General features: G+C 43.3%; 1 protein-coding gene across 1 annotated transcript in view; it reads right to left on the bottom strand.

Annotated features, from left to right (window-relative positions):
* Window positions 1-18,568: 18,568 nt before the first annotated feature.
* Window positions 18,569-20,754, bottom strand: part of CWC22 (CWC22 spliceosome associated protein homolog) — a 143,666-nt gene continuing 141,480 nt past the window's right edge. The window contains exon 19 of the mRNA XM_068245424.1: window positions 18,569-18,979. Coding sequence (XP_068101525.1) covers window positions 18,753-18,979 — 227 coding nt within the window. The 3' untranslated portion in view covers window positions 18,569-18,752. The remainder of the gene's footprint in view (window positions 18,980-20,754) is intronic.

Here is a 20,754-nt window from a genome sequence, read left to right as displayed (position 1 = left end):
TGTCGGCAGATTTGCCCAGAAAATACATGCAATCATGTCTGCAGATTTGCCCAGAGAATACGTTCAATCATGTCTGCAGATTTGCCCAGAGAATACGTTCAATCATGTCTGCAGATTTGCCCAGATAATACGTTCAATCATGTCTGCAGATTTGCCCAGAGAATACGTTCAATCATGTAGGCAGATTTGCCCAGAAAATACATGCAATCATGTCTGCAGATTTGCCCAGAGAATACGTTCAATCATGTCTGCAGATTTGCCCAGATAATACGTTCAATCATGTCTGCAGATTTGCCCAGAGAATACGTTCAATCATGTAGGCAGATTTGCCCAGAAAATACATGCAATCATGTCTGCAGATTTGCCCAGAGAATACGTTCAATCATGTCGGCAGATTTGCCCAGAAAATACATGCAATCATGTCGGCAGATTTGCCCAGAAAATACATGCAATCATGTCGGCAGATTTGCCCAGAAAATACATGCAATCATGTCGGCAGATTTGCCCAGAAAATACATGCAATCATGTAGCAGATTTGACCAGAAAATACATGCAATCGTGTGGCAGACCTGTCCACAAAACACTTAAATCGTCAATAGTTGCCCCCAGTATAGCTAGTATAGTTGCCCCCTGTATAGCTAGTATATTTGCCCCCTGTATAGCTAGTATATTTGCCCCCTGTATAGCTGCCCCCAGTATAGCTAGTATAGCTGCCCCCAGTATAGCTAGTATAGCTGCCCCCAGTATAGCTAGTATAGCTGCCCCCAGTATAGTTGCCCCCAGTATAGCTAGTATAGTTGCCCCCAGTATAGCTGCCCCCAGTATAGCTAGTATAGCTGCCCCCAGTATAGCTGCCCCCCAGTATAGCTGCCCCCCAGTATAGCTAGTATAGCTGCCCCCAGTATAGCTAGTATAGCTGCCCCCAGTATAGCTAGTATAGCTGCCCCCAGTATAGCTAGTATAGCTGCCCCCAGTATAGCTAGTATAGCTGCCCCCAGTATAGCTAGTATAGTTGCCCCCAGTATAGCTAGTATAGTTGCCCCCAGTATAGCTAGTATAGCTGCCCCCAGTATAGCTAGTATAGCTGCCCCCAGTATAGCTAGTATAGCTGCCCCCAGTATAGCTAGTATAGCTGCCCCCAGTATAGCTGTCCCCAGTATAGCTAGTATAGCTGCCCCCAGTATAGCTAGTATAGCTGCCCCCAGTATAGCTAGTTTAGTTGCCCCCAGTATAGCTGGCCCCTAGTATAGCTGCCCCCAGTATAGCTAGTTTAGTTGCCCCCAGTATAGCTAGTTTAGTTGCCCCCAGTATAGCTGCCCCCAGTATAGCTAGTTTAGTTGCCCCCAGTATAGCTAGTATAGCTGCCCCAAGTATAGCTGCCCCCAGTATAGCTAGTTTAGTTGCCCCCAGTATAGCTAGTTTAGTTGCCCCCAGTATAGCCAGTACAGTTGCCCCCAGAATAGCTAGTATAATTGCCCCCAGAATATCTAGTATAATTGCCCCCAGAATAGATAGTATAATTGCCCCCAGTATAGCTAGTTTAGTTGCCCCCAGTGTGAGGAAAGCCTGGAAGGAGGGGTGGCGGGGAGGGGGGCAGGACCCCCCACCTCCCTCACCTGGGTCCCCCTCCTTCTGGCGCTTCCCCCTCCTAATTAGCAGCAGCGGCGAAGAAGACTCACTCACCTGCTCCTGGCGATACCGGCGGCGCATAACGTCATCCTCACGCGACGCTGGTCTCCGACTTCTCTGTTGCTCACTGTGCTTCCGCCAATCAGGAAGCACAGTGAGCGGTGGAGAAGGCGGAGACCAGCGTCACGTGACGATGACGCTATTTGCCATCGCCTGTAACGCAGGAAGGAGGTGAGTAAGTCCTCTTGCCCGCTGCTGCCCGCTGCTGCTAATTAGGAGGGGGAAGCGCCAGAAGGAGGGGACCCAGGTGAGGGAGGTGGGGGGTCCGGCCCCCCTCCCCGCCGCCTTCCCCGCCACCCCTCCTTTCCGTGCTGCTTCCCCCTCCTGTCCTGCACAGGCCTCTGTGGGAGGCCTTGATGACACCCCCTGGGGCGCCCGACACCCGGTGCGGGGCGCCCCCTGCCGCCCTATGGTAGGGACGCTACTGCCTCCATCACTAACTGTTATTACAAAATTTAGACTAGATACTTTTCAATCTAATTGTACAAGCTTTTTGGCCAGTTTTATCAGAATTCATTGAGTATGAGGGCTCTAATAAACAATCTGTTCAAATGATATAGATTCAGGTTTGCGTACCACACAGTTATTGGCAAGACTACACCCAGACTGTTCATTAATGTGTATCTGCAGTCACATAAGAAGTAGGAAAATAATGCTTTCCATGTGGCTAGGCTAACCTCCAACAGCCTATTCCTATTAGAATTGTTTAATCATATCCTGATAATTTGATGTACAGTTTGCTGTGTCCTCTCTCTTCCTGTCTGGCCTACATTCTTCTTTTCTCTAGCCTGGTTTGTGAATAGGCCTTATGGGCAATGCATCTGCAAACTCAGCTAAGCATTATCTTTTGTCTAAACATCCTTTCTACTTTCGCACCTGAGAATGTAACCACTTTAGAGTCTGTGCAGTTTAGCGAAAATGAACATAGCTGCCGGTACGAAAATGCATAGACGCTATTGTGAGAGGTTGCGTGGTGATGCAAGCGGAAGCAGGTAGAGTCAACACGTGGTCTCCTATTGACTGGCCGGATCATCCACGCGGCTTCGAGGGAGTAAGTCACAGCTGTATCATCAGTGTCTGGAGCATTGACGCGCGATGGGGGCATTGCAGCTCATGCCACTCATCTGCTATCTACTGACAGCTTTGAAACAGCTTACAGCAGAGGTCCCCAAACCTTTTCGGTCAACGGCCAGGGTCAACATACTTCAGACTGCCAGGGGGGTGGAACATACATAAAATGATGTCGAAAAACATTAAATTAATCTAGGTGTTGATTCCCCCAATCATGCCTGGAGGAGAATTCCCAGCAGCATGTGGTTCCTGAAAAACGTCTTTGTGCACCAGACAGTGAATCATACCCACGTGACAACCTGCCGTCCAGTTGGACAGCAGTGTCACCTGATGCAGAATTGGAGTGGAAGCCAGCGTATGACTTCCCGCTGGCTTCTACAGTATGTGGATGGGTGGTGCAAGCACTGCTATTCTATATGCGGGCCGCCGATATTTAAAAAGGTGCAGTGGGCCGCATCTATAAGTTATAGATTTTGTGTTTTGGGGGCCAGTGCAAAAGCCTCGGTGGGCCGCATTCGGCCCGCTGGCCTTAGTTTGAGGACCAAGGCTTACAGCATCCCACGATACTACTGTAAATGCCCAGGTCCCCTTAGTATGATGGGCTACCGGCCGGAGCCCTGCATCTAACATCATACTGCATTGCAATCAACCATATTAACCACCTATCTGACAAAAAGATATTCCGCAAACTTGCCAGAGACTTGCTATTAGGACAGTTTCACTAAAAAGAATCCCTTATATTGGAAATGTGACCAGTATCCTATGGAATTGCATTAACGGCCTAATTTTGCAAGCCAATCAAAAGGAAGTTTGATTACCCTACCACATTGGACAAGGAGGAACTCCATGTGTGATTGTGGGTATAATTGGATTTGTGCTTTATTTTAGTATGATCTATGACAGATTATACTCATTGCTTATTGTAGCTTTATTGCGCAATTTTGTTTTTAATAAAGTTATATCCCTTTTTTAGCGCTGCCAATGTTTTTTATTTTTCAATGTAGCGAAATTGGTCAGAATAGGGAAGAAGAAGAGCACCAAGGGCACTCAGACACTCCCAGTCTGAGTTAGATGATTCTCATTGGTCCACTTCTTGGACAAATGGGGAGCCCTGGCAGCAGGAGCTATGAAGATGTTTTTAGCCAAAGCTCCAGTGAATAGGAGGAGGAGAACAGCGTCTGTCACAGCAGGTGCAGCAAGGCAGTGCAGAACAGTGCCAGGAAAGCCTGGCATGCAGCGGTGAGTGTTGGGTAAGTGTGTGGGAGCCTGCTGGCTCCAGCACCAGATGTCTGGTGACAGTGACGAGTGTACACGCATCTCCTGGGGGAGCGAGGTAGCAGTGCCGAGGTGATAAAGGACAGCTTCACTGCACAAATACCTCACTCCCCATCATTCAACATTGTGCGGGACAAAGGGGCATCGCTCAGGCAAATAGCTACTATTGACCTGAATTTGTACTGCAAGAGAAATTGGCAGCGCTTTCAGACAGAGGCTGCTGTACCCGAATTAGCTATTTGCAAAGATGTGCAGAGCTTGACAATATGAACAATATTACATAACATGCATTCAAAACAGGTACAGCAAAGGAGGGCGTTAGCTTTGGTATAAATAATATGTGCTGAAATTATCTCCTACTAGACTTCCCAACGTCAATGACAACGTCGGGGGGGAAGACCTACTGCTAGTCTTAGACTAGCGGTAGGACACCCCTCCCCCCCCCCCCCCCGAGGGCCTGTCATCACCCTGGGGAAGTCTAGTAAGAAATAATTTGTGCACATATTATTTATACTGAAGCTAACACCCTCCTTTGCTGTACCTGATTTTAATGCATGTTGTGTAATATTGTCCATATTGTGGAGCTCTGCACATCTTTGCAAATAGCTAATTCGGGTACAGCCTCTGTCTGAAAGCGCTGCCGATTTCTCCCGCTGTACAAAGTTAACGCAAGTATACTTTTTGACTAGCTGCATTCCTATGTCTCAACCTGCCCTCAAATTTTTAGATTAGGAATTAGTACATAATTTGCATTTGATTTTCATTCAAGGCATGTATTTAGCCCCTGTGGGACTCTGCATGCCTTTGTTGGCTTACAATTCAGTTTGCAGCCTGGAGTGCTGTCACTTGTTTGATGTCTATGCTCTTCACACACGCTCAGGTGAAGCTGGAAATTGAATTTGCCGGAAAATCCTGAGCGATGTCAGGTGATAAGAATCTTGCAAGTTTTGAGCTTTTTATCACCTCAGATTGCATGTGGCCCACTGTATCTTCTGATTATTTCTCCACATACAGTAATTACCTCCTTTATTTAAAGCGAAACTGTAAATAGATTAAAAACAAACTGTTTCACTTACCTGGGGCTTCTGCAAGCCCCCAGCAGCCATCCTGTCTCGCGTCGGTCCTCCACGAGCCTCCGTTCTCCCGCTGCCAGCTACTTTCTGTTTTTGCCGCTGGGCCACTGCACCTGTGTGGCTCTGGCCGCATGTATCCTTTCTTCACGCTCCAGTCTGACATAGCGCAACTGTAGACGGGAACGCATAGAAAGGATACGCTTGGCAGGGCTACGTTGGCCTCGACTTACAAGTTGAGGAACGGAATGGAGCGGCAGCAGGAAAACGGAGGCTCATGGAGGACCGGCGCAGGACAGGATGGCTGCTGGGGGCTTGCAGAAGCCCCACGTAACCAAACAGTTTGTTTTTATTTATAGTTCCGCTTTAAGCATTTATCGTAGCTTTTTACAGGGTTTTTCATATACCCTTAGTTGTAGTAGCATCAGACTCACCTACGAGTTGAAGGAATTGGGGCTTCTTGTTAATGCCGCTGAACAAACAGTTACTTACGTTCTACAGTCAGAATGAAGTAGAGAGAAGAGGGAGAAAAGAGGTTAACCTGACAGGTGGAAGTTAAATTAAACTGAAAGAATACCTCCCCTGACAAATAAAAACACAAATGGATGTTACTTACTGGACAATTCTTGTACAACTTACCAACTTTCAACAAATAAGAATTTGTCAAGAATGGATATACCCCAGCAACCATCAATGACAAATGGATTAAAAGTCCAACCTGTCCAAACAACAATTTCTGTGTTGATTGCTTGTGTCTAGTGTAATACCCAATTATCAGGCATGGGTGCAACTCAAACCTTTCAAGTGTTTTTTTCTTAAGCCTGTAGGCAGCTTTGATCACTGAATTGTCATTATATTACACTGCACTCGGTGCACCTAGGTAACTGTATGTGCAGAAATAGATTTATTAATAAAGCTTCTGTCAAACTGATGCGTTCCTTTCACACTGGTGGTAAGAGTGTCTATCATATGTCACAATGACACCACTTGTGTAGAATAGATGTGCCTTTGCCTCCATTAGCCATAAAAATGAAAGAAAGATGTATCGTACAGATTGTACACAGGTTGTACTGTTTACGTTGCATGGAAAATATTAACAAAGTCCATTCAGGTCTTGACACTCAAAAAAAAAGCATTATCTGTTGTATTGTTTCACAAGGAAGAGCATTCCTGTCAATGGATTCACATTCCTTTTCTTTCTTGTCATGCAGTCTGTTGGAGAAGGAGGGGGTTTACTTAGGACAGGTGTCAAACATAATCATGTAAGGGGCCTAAATCTACAACATAGTATAATTCGCAGGCCAAATTGTTTAAGATTTAACAGTTATTGAACAATCTCAAGCGATGTGACATAACTATCGTGACCGTAGCTGGCCTGCCCCTCCGTTCTGCAGAGTAGGACGGTGGAGCAGTTTAATATTTACCTGCTCCAGTGCTGCTTTGGGTCGCCTCTGGTCTGCCTGACAGCCACACACTCTATACTGCATACCTCTACCTCCTGAGGCATGTCACGTGATCGGGAGACGGTAGTATGGAAGCACAGAGCATGCTACTGCCAGGAGGAAAAGAAGAGACAACATTTCACTGAAACAGGCAATCATTACACTGCTCCGCTGCACTATGCTGTGTGGGGAGGTAGTGTCATGGAGGGAATTGGTGTAGATGTGTGTATTTGATTTCCCAGTTACTCCCCTAATTTCGCTGGGAGTGTCCCATGGATTATTAACTGCACCGTTTAAAACGGACAATGTTTCAGTCAGAAACACTGTCACCAGTGTGCTCCTTTGGACTGGAAGGCAGTGTGCTGTCTATCTATTGCTGCTTACAATATTGGACATTGGAAGCTCTTGAGAGCCACATAAAATGGCAAGGAGGACCCGTTCCGGCACAGCGGGCCTTGTTTGACACCTGTGACTTAGGAAATCTGTAGCTACATTGCCATGTTCATATCATCATAGGCTATATTCACTGAACTGTGGTAAGCAGAATAACGTGCGTAAAGGCTTGTCAAACTCACAAGTTTAATGGTTGAAAAAATTGTGAAGCGGCTATCAATTAAGGGGTGGTATGTAAAGATGTAACTTGACCTGATAAGATGTTTTTGATTGAAATAACTTTTGGTTTCAGTAAATATGGCCTCCTAATGCTGCAAATTCAACACATAACCATTTTAAGTTCTTTACAGCCCATAAAATGTTTTTAAACTCTGTTGTGCTTAATAATTTGGAACAGTGCAATTTCATTATTATAAATTTTTTTGGGGGGGAGGTATGTTCAGTAACATTCAAATTCAACTCTAATGGCTGATGACTCAAAAATGATGCTGATTGCCACTTGCATTGACTAGTAAAATCAGAGAAAAATGATTTACATAATAATTTGGAACGGTGTTTAAAGGAAACCTAAACAGAGAGGGATATAGATGTTTCCCTTTAAACAATACCAGTTGCCTGACTCTCCTGCTGACCAATTTGCTGCAGTATTATCTGGATCTTACACCTGAAACAAGCATGCAACTAATCCAGTCTGATTTCAGTCAGAGCACCTGATCTGCATGCTTGTTCAGGGGGTGTGGCTAAAAGTATTAGAGACACAGGATCAGCAGGAGAGTCAAGCAACTGGTGTTATTTTAATAGGAAAAATGCATATCCTTCTCAGTTTAGGTTTCCTTTAAAAATTGAAATGTAAGTATATGGCGCAGCAAGCAGTAATCAGAAATGCAATAGTGAGGAAATCTCTAATGGATCTTCTATTTGTCCATGATGTCTTGCAGATTAAACACAAAAAAAAAATCCTATCCATAAAGAACAAGTGAAAAACTTACAGTATAACCTGGTGTCTAGTGTAAAAAGTAAATATGCAGTACAGTAAATGCACTGTAATGGGATGGTACAATTAGAACGGGGACGTAGGCAGACTACAATTCTACAAAGCACTAGGTCTAATGCAAAAAAATAAATATATATTATATATACTGTAGTTTTTGGCATATAAGATACACTTTTGGGCCTTCTCTGTCCCCTCTTGGTCTTCTTTTCCAGGGCTGTCTCCCAAGGAAGTTACACCATCTCCATGAGCCCTTGGAAGGCTTCAGGAGCCTCGTGACCCCAAGTGCTCCTGAAGACAAGCAGCTCCTTATTGCGCATTCACAGTACAGAGCTGCCGGTCTTCGAGAGCACTTAGTGTCATGAGTGCTTCTGAAGCCCTCTGTGGGCTCACGGAGGTGTATTCAACCAGCTGGGCAAATAGCTGTAACAGGGGTGACAGCGCTAAAATGAGGGGATCAAGAGGGGGGGGCAGTGAAGCCTCAATAGGTTCCAGGGCCTTCCCTCTCAATAGGTAAGTACTGTATATGACTTTTGTTTCCTCAGTTCAGTTTTACTTTAAAGTGTACAGAGCTGAAGTAAGTAAAACGGTTTCTGCATACCTGGGGCTTCCTCCAGCCCCATCCGCTCAGATTGCTCCCACGTCGCTGTCCTCCGCTGTCTGCAGCTCCGGGAACCAGGTCCCGTTACTTCAGCCAGTCGGGGCCAGTCTACGCAGGAGAAGTGTGCTCTCTACTAGAGATGGACCAGCCTTGGAGAACTCATGGAGAAGCACATGATCAGTTTGATCAGCTGATAGATTTGTAAGCCTCTGATTTGCTGGTCATGATCATGTGTTAAACCAGGAAGTCATCTCAGAAAATCAGAGGCTTACAAATCTGTCAGCTGATCAAACTGATCATGTGCTTCTCCATGAGTTCTCCAAAGCTGGGCCATCTCTACTCTCTACGTATCTCTTCAGCGGCTGCTGAAGAGATACGCAAAGAGCGAACTTCTTTTACGTCAGACTGGCCACGTCTGACAGAAGTGACGGGACCCAGTAATGGAGCTGCAGACAGCGGAGGACGGCGGAGTGGGAGCGATCCGAGCGGATTGGGCTGCAGGAAGCTCCAGGTATGCATAAGGGCTCGTTTCCACTAGTGCGGCGTGTCTCGCAGACGCACGCCGGCACTGAGCGGGTGGGCGGGATCGCAGGCGAATCCCATGAGCTGTGCCATGCACGGCTATGGGATTCGCAGCCTCCGCCGCAAATTCTGCGGGGGGTTCCGGCCGAATCGCTCCCGCAAGCGATTCGGCTGCGGCGCCGTTATCCCCTATGGCAGGGTTTCCCCGTGCGATTCATGTGCGGGGAAACTCTGCGGAATCGCGGCGGAAACCGCGATAGTGGAAACGGGCCCTAAAACTTTTTATTTCAGCTCTGGTTCTCTTTAAATACATAACAAAATAGACTGTGTGTTTAGTAAATACAAAATGAGAACTTCAAACCATCACAGACTGCAACTGAAATTTTGCTTTCAGCTGCCTTCCGGACAAGTAAATTAACGTTAAAAAAATCAATATGCAGTTCTCGCTTTTCCCTAAACAACAACTTATACAGCAGGGCACATGATGATGTTGTGAACAACCTTTATAACAGGGTTTTGGATTGCAATGCCTTAAACGTGCTGCCATTGTGACCTCAGGCAGCTACAAGATACATTGTAATCATCATTCTAAAAATAGTGGCGGCACCTGCAATATCTCACATGGCGAGAAGCAGGCTGAGAACATTCTGATACAGGAAAAAAGATGTCAGATTAGCTGCCCTGGCAGTCAACACTGAAAATTTCAGGATGATTAAAGACAATTAAATTGTGGGTGCAGCAGTTAATACATGTTGGTGTTGAAAAATTAATTTTGTGGATAAAATTATATTTCCTGTAGTGATGTTTTAATTTTTTCAAAGTTCTGCCATAAAAATCAGGAAAATATGTTTTACTTAAAGAGAACCAGTGCGACATTTGCATTGGTGATAACCTGAATTTTGTCTAACTGGAAGGTTCTAACAGGCAGGAACTGTTTCTTCTCAACCTTAATTATATAGATTCCCCAGTCTTAAAGGACAACTGTAGTGAGAGATGTGCGGAGGCTGCCATATGTATTTCCTTTTAAGCAATACCAGTTGCCTGGCATCCCTGCTGTTCTATTAACTGACTGCAGTACTGTCTGAATACCACCAGAAACAAGCATGCAGCTAATCTTGTCAGATCTGACAAGAATGTCAGAAACACATGATCTGCTGCATGCTTGTTCAGGGTCTATGGCTAAAAGTATTAGAGGCAGAGGATCAGCAGGATAGCCAGGTAACTGGTATTGCTTAAAAGAAATTAAATATGTCAGCCTCCATATATCTCTTCCTACAGTTGTCCTTTAAAGTGATCCTGTGAAGAGAACGTTATGGAGACTGCCAAAATTATTTCCTTTCAATCGAGCCGATTCTGTGCCTCTAATACATTACGGCTATTTTCACACAGACACACTGCATTACGCTGTCTAAAGTCAGGATTTTGTGCTACAGTAGTGCTTCTTTTATGGCCCATACTCACGGGCTACAATTGTCGCCCGTGAGTATGAGGCGTTGCACGGGCGCGCACCCCGAACTGTCGCTGATGTCGCCAGGCGATTGGCGAGGTCAATCGCCTGGCGACAGTTGCCGCCGCAACTGTCGCTAGTCCGCGTGAGTATGCGGACTAGCGACAGCAACATAATTGAAAATAGACGGCGCTTCCGGCGAGGGGGAGGAACGTTGGTGACAGCTTCCGTCGCACAGTTGATCCCTCTTCCGCGTGTGTACGCGGAGGGAGCTGGCGCCGGCCTGTCGCGCACACGCTCACGTGTGCTGGCGACAGGCCACTTATGTAGCCCGTGAGTATGGGCCATTAGACTTCTTTGCCTTCTGCGCATGCATGCACCCTACCCATCTCCCTTTGTCATTGGTTGTATCCAAGTCTTTCAATGGGATTGTTTCTACTGTTTTACCACTCATTTTTATTTATTTATTTCTTTTTCTTGTCCTCTGATCCTAGTCTATCATTGGTGATGGCTTCATTATTTTTCACAATATTCTAATTATTGTTTACATTTTATATTTTAGATAATTACTGTAATTTTAAAGCCAGAGGAAGGGTCTTAGTGACCTGAAACAAGTTGACGTTATCTCCTAAAGAAAATGCTTGAGAAAATCTATATTTTATAATTTTTCAAATGTACCTATTGTTAATGGATGGATATATGTATTATTGAAGAAATGATCGTGTATTTTTGCACTTTTTTGGAAATATTAAAAAAATAAGCTTATCTTCATTATTGGTTTCCGGAAAAGTTTTTTGTATCCGATTGATGTATCCAGGTAGGGGAGAGGTCTATAGGTGGCCCACATGAAAAACACATTTAAAAGCATGTCATCTTTGTCCATACCTCCCAAAGGGGTGAGCATAAACTCTTTCTATGTTAACAGCGGTTAGCTGTTTGGAGCTCCCCAACAGATTATGCACCTGCCTGGACATCCTACAATACAAATGTAACTTCCAATTTCCTGCAAGCCAATTCATAGAGTAAAGTATACAGAACAGTCTGGTGCTCTCCATTTCCTCCTTTCTTTAAAGAGGAACTCCAGTGAAAATAATGTAATAAAAAAAGTGCTTCATTTTTTAAATAATCATGTATAAATTATTTAGTCAGTGTTTGCCCATTGTAAAATATTTTAAATCCCTGATTTATATTCTGATATTTATCACATGGTGACATTTTTACTGCTGGCAAGTGATGTAGCTGCTGCTTGCTGTTTTGGCAGTTGGAAACAGCTGTAAACAGCTATTTCCCACAACGCAACAGGGTTCACAGAAAGGAAGCTGCCAAGAGTTGAGTCCCACTCAGAATTTCTTTGTGGGAGGGGTTTCACCACAATATCAGCCATACAGCACCCCCTGATGGTCTGTTTGTGAAAAGGAATACATTTCTCATGTAAAAGGGGGTATCAGCTACTGATTGGGATAAAGTTCAATTATTGGTCGGATGTTCTCTTTAAAATAGAAAACTGATAGAAAACTGATAAAAACTGACAGGACAGGACTGGAACAGAACGGTACACATTTTGTGTGACCCCAGACATAAAAACCTGATACAAAACTGATGGAAACTGATAGGACTGGAACTGCACTGTACACATTTTACATGTGAACCCAGCTTTACCTCAGATGACAGCACACTAGCGCTTTCAGGTTTTGTCCTTATCATCCCTGACAGGGTGCCCACAGGAGACCCCTCCCCCAGGATGTTTAATCAACAATTTGGCTTGCAGCTTAGACTGTGATTTAGATTTCGGACCTTTATGTGAGTCAGACACCACCGTTTTAAAACATTGAAAAAATGCCCATTGAGTATAATTGATACCATTTAAGAGGACCTAGATTGCAATTTATTAATAACTTTAATGTAATGCTCTTTTGAAGCTCTACTATAATCAGCAGGTGCCAGGAACTCACCCGCTATTCAGTATTCTTTTGAAACTCCACCCCTCTCCATCAGCAAGACCACAGATTATTAAAAATGAATTTTCTTTAGGAAAAGCTAAATGGGGTGTGCTAAGGTCTGAGAACATATTCAATTCACTTTTTCTCCTGAGTTTTCTCCTAGGAGATCATTTTTCAACTTTTAACTTTTTTTTTTTTTTTAAATAACTTTTCAGCACTTTGCAGTTGCTGATGTACCAAAAAGTATGTAACAAATGCATTTTATTGACAATGTGGGAAAATATCACCTAGGATAAAATGTGAATGCATATGGGACCAGGAGCCCTATACAAGCAACTTCTGTGTTCTGCTCCACAGACCACTACAAATCTCTGCTGCATGATATTTTGCAACACGGTGGCGTAGTGGTTAGCGCTCTCGCCTTGCAGCGCTGGGTCCCCGGTTCGAATCCCAGCCAGGGCACTATCTGCAAAGAGTTTGTATGTTCTCTCCGTGTCTGCGTGGGTTTCCTCCGGGCACTCTGGTTTCCTCCCACATTCCAAAAACATACGGATAAGTTAATTGCCTCCCCCTAAAAATTGGCCCTAGACTACAGTACTTACACTACATAATATAGACATATGGCAATGGTAGGGATTAGATTGTGAGCGCCTTTGAGGGACAGTTAGTGACAAGACTATATATATATATATATATATATATATACACTGTACAGCGCTGCATAATATGTCGGCGCTATATAAATACTAAATAATAATAAATAATAATAATAATAATAACACGGAATTGTCTTATAATTGGCCAAGTCAAGGTAGGGAGCACACTTATCAAATTTGGGCAAGATTTGCGGCATGGGGCAAAGCGTGTTGCAACCTTGGCAGGCGACCATCCTTTTCAGTCAGCTGTAGCCATGACTTTTGAGCATTCTGTGTAAAGAAGGGATAGCTAATGAGAAGGGATGTAAGTCCGATTCATGCCCCCACAATGTTCACACCCCTCCCCTTGTCTCTGCTCGGTGACCCTCACTGCATGGGGAACCAACCTACAAGGGTCATAAAACAATTGTGGCTATGATCCATAACAAGTGTAGCCACATAAACACCTGACCTAGAGGGTGAAGATCTGTATCGAAGGGGCTGAAGGTTAGTAGTTGGAGGCCCCCACTGCCTTGGGCCCCCCTATCAGGGGCTGCTCCCTTATAGCTCCTGCCAATGAGAAAATAATTCACAGGAAGCAGAATTTATGCAGCTTGGGAATAGACCAAAAAATGCATCTTCTGCATTTGATTTATTCATTCCCAAGCTCCATCAAATTAGCATAAAATGTGCATCAACTCTAAATTATTACCAACTCATCTTTGTTAACAGAGACAAGCATTAGTGTTACCTAATGTAAAAACTACCTTTGCAGCCAATCAAATTCCTGCAATTATGGTTCTAGAGAAGGTTAAGTGATGGAATTGCAAACCTGACTGTGTGCTTTGGGCAATACATTTTTTTAGCCAGTTTGTATGTATCATTTTATATAACATTCTTGGTAGCATCACTCAGACAGACTATACTGGCAGCAGCGCAAATCACTCCACCCAGGGAAATGTATGCTTAAGGAGCAGAAATAACAGGGAGCTTTGCCATAAATATAATTATGGAGTAAACTAAATATAGCCAGTGACTAAAATGCTTTATGCTATTTCGGTCTATAACCTTTAGAAAACATATAGATGGATTAAAGTGACAGAAATATTTTCAAGCAATCTGCAGTGAGGAGTTTGTTAGAGAATTCAAGGTCACACTTCCCCCGTTGTGGTGAAAATGAAATGTGAAAATGTACATGTCTCATCTGCAAAACCTGCTTGTCACTAATAGGTAGTATTAGCAGATTAGTGAGACCATTCTACAAATTGGAATGAACAGCGTGTCACTTACAATTCTTCTACGTAGGTCAGCAGTATTCAAGCAACTAATGCCTGTTCTCATCTAGTGTACCCGAAAGTCAGTAATTTGGTGAACAGAACAGGACACCTTGTTTCTTTTTTGTTTGGAAACCTGGGACTTGTTGAGTGATTGCAGCAGACTGACACTCCCATTTAGCAGGCTTTGGCTAGTGCACACACCAAAAATCGCTAACCTAATCGCAAACGCTTAGTGTTTTTTGAAGCAATTTTTATAAGCGATTCCAGGCATGTGCCTACTGATTTTCTACTTATGCTTAGCCATTTTTGGAGCGTTTTGGTTAAGCAAATTTATACTTTTTGTGACCTGGAATAGAACAACTTTTGCAAAAAAAAAAAAAAAAAAAAAAGCAATTTTCCACTTTTACTATATTTTACACTGAGGAGTAACCACCTCCAAAATTCTGCAGGACCCGCGTTTGGAAAAAAAAAAAAAAAATCACACAGCTCAGGTGTGATCACGGCACGGTGGCGTAAGAGGTTAGCTCTCTCGCCTTGCAGCGCTGGGTCCCTGGTTCGAATCCCAGCCAGGGCACTATCTGCAAAGAGTTTGTATGTTCTCTCCGTGTCTGCGTGGGTTTCCTCCGGGCACTCCGGTTTCCTCCCACATTCCAAAAACATACGGATAAGTTAATTGGCTCCCCCTAAAATTGGCCCTAGACTACAGTACTTACACTACATAATATAGACATATGGCAATGGTAGGGATTAGATTGTGAGCTCCTTTGAGGGACAGTTAGTGACAAGATATATGTATATATACACTGTACAGCGCTGCGTAATATGTCGGCGCTATATAAATACTAAATAATAATAATAAAAAATAATAATAATCCCATTCAAAAACATTAGCTAAGCGGTTTTCGAAGTTCAGAAGCGCTCTTGGTGTGCACCAGCCCCTCGTTAGGAATGCTTTGCAATGTCCGAGTTAGTAAACAGTGGAATCAGAACATACAGTATTTACAGTCCCAGTTTTTCCCCTCGCTGAGCAATATTCACCCTATAATTAAAATCAGAGAACATCCAATTGACATGCACATTAAAGCCCTTTTCCCAATACCTGGTTGAAGCACGTTTGGTAATGTCTGCCTTCTGGAATTTTCTGGATCTGAGTTGAAAAGAACTGCACACTTGATAGGCTATATGCATATCAGTTCTCCCATTTGATTCCCATCAGACGTCAAGCAATAATTTACTCAAGAGAGGTCTCATTCTGACTAGGGATGGTCAATGAGATGCAAGTAATTTTGAGTTCAGGATTATGCAAATGTTTTATGCAAATTTATGCAACTTGAAAATGGACCAATGGAAGCTTACCTCAGCAGGATTTGACTGGTTCATATTCAAGCTGCATAAATTTCCATAATACTGCATTAACTCAAAATTATTTGCATCTCATTGACCAACCCTAGTTCTGACAACTGTGCCATAAATCCCAAATTGATGGAGTGTTGCAGTTACGGTTCTCCTTTGGAAAGTGTTTCCCATTAGCACACAGGCCTAATTCTCAGCCAGAGAGACCCTCAGGTTTCTAGTCACCTTTCTTATGAAAGCCCATATCTCTCGGTTACTCAGTTTGTCTTGCAGCCACTTTAGGGGTAAAGTCATGGCTATTACAGTTATTGGTTACAGTTACAGTTTGGTTATTATTTCCTGTGGGGGCCTGTGCCCTAGTAAACCTTCAATGCCAATGTTTTTTGTTGTTGTTGCCTTCCCCACATCTGCAACTATCACACCAGGAAGATGAGAAAAGAGGGTCAAGCAGAGGGCACAGTAGCTTCTGTTTGGTGCCATATGCAGAATTTATTTCTCCACTCAATTATTTTTTTGTGTGGAGGGATTTTAAGCCTAAATGTAGCCATACATATAGCGATGATGGGCAGATTCGACCAAAAGCCAAATCTCTCTCTAATCACATCTGCCTGTCTGCGGCTTCCGCTTGTCCCCGGCTGGCTCCAGGCACACTCTGTTCTCCATACATGCACGCCACGTGGTTGCCTAGTAACTTGGCTGCGTGTGTGACGCCAGACACCCGTACTAGGCAACTACGTGGGGCGCATGTGCTGTGTGAGCGGAGTGCACCCAGGGCCCGCGATGGCCGGACAGGTAATGTATAATTTGCACTGGGCACCGGGGGACATTGAACCATTAGGGGGGACAGAGTCGGGGTTTTGTTGCGTTCGATCATCCCAAAATTGCACGCTGTTACTGCCGCACGCACGATCGAGCAAGTCGGCCCTACATCTTGCAGCATGTGTGATCGACTTATACGACCAATTTCTTTTCCAAAATTGGTCGCATTGATGGTTGGGCATGCACTTGGCAGCACAGATTTTCATCCGATCCGATTATAATTGAATTGGATGGTCGATCGGCCGCCCAAGTCCCCTGATACATGGCTACCATTCATATGGTAGAGGGGTTACAACCTTTTTGAATTTTTATCACTGTTCTCATGAAAACAGACATTTTTCTCCAGTAGGGAAACTCAACAGTGATATAAAAAAATCTTATAACAATAAATGTTGCGCTCCTCTAATTACCTCAAGTCCTATTTTGGTTTGCTTCACCATATATATTACCAAATAAAGAATAGTGAGTGTAAGCGCTCAGAACAGTCTATATTGATAACATAAACCTGCAAATCCTTGCAATAAGCGTCCCATATAGTTCCAGGCAGCCTTATCAAATTCAATTGGTCTGTTCTTCAATCTTCAACACCAGTAGGATAAAATAATACCTCAAAGGAATCAAACATAAACAGATAATAGTGGAGTATGCTCTAATAAATTTGCTCCTCCACCTCACCGTGGTCTGCAGAGACATGTGACATGCTATGAACCACCGCAACCAACAGTGATAGCAATGCGCTCAGCAGGTAAAGGAGCTTCCCAATTACAAACAGCTTTTGTGTTTTATATCCTTCCACAGGGCTCAGTGTGTCAGCATCCCGATTATAGTAGATTTTCAGATGTTTTCCTCAGCACCAATATTCCTCAGAAAGGATAAATAAAAACAGTGCAATATCTTTCGATACATTTTACACCCATACAGTATCTTATTAGTGGTTCATAATCTCCACCATCACCAATGTCTCATACAATGCACTCACCAGAATAGGTTGCTGCTCGATTACAAACATCTACTGCTCGATTACAACCTGATCCTCAGAAAGAATCCTGATCCAATCTGGCCCGTCCAGTTCAGGGATACATACAGAGAGTTTCCATCAAGAAGCATTGATCCTTTAAAAACAAAACACATGCTTCCATAACGTGGGGAAGATCCACTCACATGTTCCAGTAAAGTAGTCAGCCCCTGCCGAGTCCCAATGATGAAACGCGTTGGACGGAGCTTAGTGGGAGCACACAGAAGAGAATGCTGTATTGACCAAGGATGCTGAGTTTTAACGTTATATGCGCATTTTTTCTACTGGAACATGTACGTGGATCACATAGTGTTTTAATTATTATTAAAGGTTGGGTTACGCTATGGAAGCGCGTGTTTAGTTTTTAAAGGATCAATGCTTTTGGTGAAAACTCTCTGTATTCAGCTCAGCCATTGCGTTCTAATAAGATTTCCCCAATTACTAGTGTTTTTAGTCTGAGGTAAATAGATAGCTTTTCTCCATTTAAACTGTTCAGTATTATTTTATTTACATATTGGCACATCCTGCTTGATTATTTAGTTACCCACCCATTGGTAGGAAAATGTTTTTTATCATGATCCCCTACCTTCACTTTGGACTGTGACTACCCTAGGGCAGCGTTTCCCATGCTTATCCTCAAGTACCACCAACAGTGCATGTTTTGTGGAAATTCAGAGGCAGTTATAATCAATATTGCTGAGACACTAATTACCTCACCTGTGAATAAGTGCAGTTTCCGGCAAAACGTGTACTGTTGGTGGTCTTTATATCGATCTGAACATCAATTTACCAAACTTACTAAATCAGATGTGACTCATTTGTCTATGAGATATCTCAACTCCTCATTCTTTACTAGCTAAAAAGTCTGCAGGAATGGATGGATGACACGTGTTGGTTGGTACAATCTATTGGCGGGGGCATGACATATTAGCATAATCCCCACGTCTTATGTAGTTTCACATTTGGGAGATGGCTATATAACACTTTAATCCAACCAGTAAGATTTCTAAAAATCAGTGCAGACCAGATTAGAAAATTTCAGATTTAATACACATGGAAAGTAATGGTCAATTACATAAAAGCATTTATGCCACCTCACGGCTGTTAAAATACAGCTTTTGCTTGGCAGAATTGTCCACTAATACTGTCCCACTGACAAAAAAGTTTTGTAATTTAAAAAAAAAAAAGGAAAATAAAAAGGATCAAAAGGGATCATCTGTGTGATCTTTTTGACTGTTTTGCGGACTGTTTGTCGGACTTGCTGGATCTTCTGTCCTCATATTTGTCCTTGTGACGGTTCTTCTCTTTAGGTCTCTCTTCGGGAGAGTCTTTCCGTGAATCCCTTTTGTGTGTCTTTTCCTTTCTTCCGTCCCTCCTTGATGGCCTCTCTTTTTCTCTCTCCTTTCTTGATATTCTTTTCTTCTTCTTCTTTGAAGCATCTAAAAGAGAAAACACACAAAAAAATCCATTACTTAAACTGAAAGTCCATTTTTGTTAAAGGAACACTATTAAACCAGGTGTTCTACAATGATAATGTACAAATACAACGTCTAAGTAGCCGTGTAAACATTTTCCTACGTCTGACGTCAGACGCTATGCACCGCCAGCGTGTACGTGGCTGTTAGAACCCGGAGAGATGGACGGACACCGTTGAAGGCTGACACTGGACAGGTAATGTATAAATGCACACACGAGAGGACACATTTATACATTAGGGGGGCAGCCGCGAGGCGAACGCGGTGAGCTCAGCCGATTTCCTGAAGATTTAATGCTGAAATCGGACAGGAATCGGCCTTGACAGAGTCAAATTTATCTCTAATCAGATTTGATTAGAGATACATTTGTCTCTTCGTCAAATCTGCCCAATTACTAGGTTATGCCTAATGATGTTGATCCAGGGATTTTATCTGATTGCCATCTGGAGTCAGGAATTTTTCCCTTTTGGGGCTAACTGGACCATGCCTTGTAGGGTTTTTTTTCGCCTTCCTCTGGATCACCAGGGATATGTGAGGGAGCAGGCTGGAGTTGTACTTTGTACTGGTTGAACTCGATGGACGTATGTCTTTTTTCAACCAAAATAACTATGTAACTATATATAATCTTCAGGTGTATGGCTACCTTTTAGATTTTAAGCCCCTCTGAGGGACAGTCAGTGACATTACTATATACTCTGTACAGTGCTGTGGAAGATGTCAGTGGTATACAAATACCAAATAATAAAATGGTAAAAAAAAGAGACAATAGAAGTTCTGATATATACCAGTGTTCTCCCTAGAATTTTTTTTTCAGCTGGATGGCATGAAAAGTAGACAGGTGGGGCATGACAGGACAATGCAGGGGCAGTGCTTCTCTGCTTGCAGCATAGGAGGCTGAGGAGGAGATGAGCCGATGATAGCCGGGTGGTTACCAAAATTAGCCAGGTGGAGCACCCAGATAAAAGAGCCTGGGGAGAACACTGTATACGGTTACTGGTTTTCCCAATGCGCTGGTCAACCAGTAATGGCTGGGCTAGTCTTCCATTTTCTGCTGCGGTCTTAATTTGTGAACAGAGATAACTCATGTACTTCTCAGCAACGCTTCGTAACTAAAGAACATGGAGTACTCTAAAGAAATGTTTGCTTTGAAGGCATTTGAAGTGAACCTCCCTCCTCCCCCACACACTATGTCCATGGGGGTCTTTAGTAGTAAGAAAGTTTCCTCATTTAATAGTCCTAATTTAAATGAAGTAATTTTCTAAGAGAGCCACTTTCTCATGCTTAGCTTTAGGCATGATTATGAAGTGCATGAAGAACTGCATAATTTAATTGTTGAATCACTTACAAACACTGCATATTTTAAAGATGGCCTAAAACATTAAAAGAACAAGATATTTACAAGTATGAGTCCTTAATGACTTGTTTAGAAGATATACAGCTGTAAACAGACTCTGCAATCAAAGGCTGTACCGATAATAGATTATGAAGTTTTGTCATCTAGCAGAAAGCAATTGCCGTTGTGTTTCCTCTGTGTAAAAGCCCACTTGTATGATTCTCTCCACCATGTGAGCACTGGGCACAAACAGGAGGGGAACAGATAGGAGACAGAGATGGACGAATGTTAATTTCATGCATTCTGTGTATCAGTGATCCCGAGACACACATTGATGAGAAGAAAGCCAGGAAAATTTGCAGTAGAGTAGGAAAAAGATTTAAAGTATACCTGAGGCAAAACCAAT

The sequence above is a fragment of the Hyperolius riggenbachi genome, chromosome 7 (genome assembly GCF_040937935.1).
Source record: "Hyperolius riggenbachi isolate aHypRig1 chromosome 7, aHypRig1.pri, whole genome shotgun sequence".
In the NCBI taxonomy this organism is placed as follows: domain Eukaryota; kingdom Metazoa; phylum Chordata; class Amphibia; order Anura; family Hyperoliidae; genus Hyperolius; species Hyperolius riggenbachi.
This window is presented reverse-complemented; position numbering and strand designations above follow the sequence as displayed.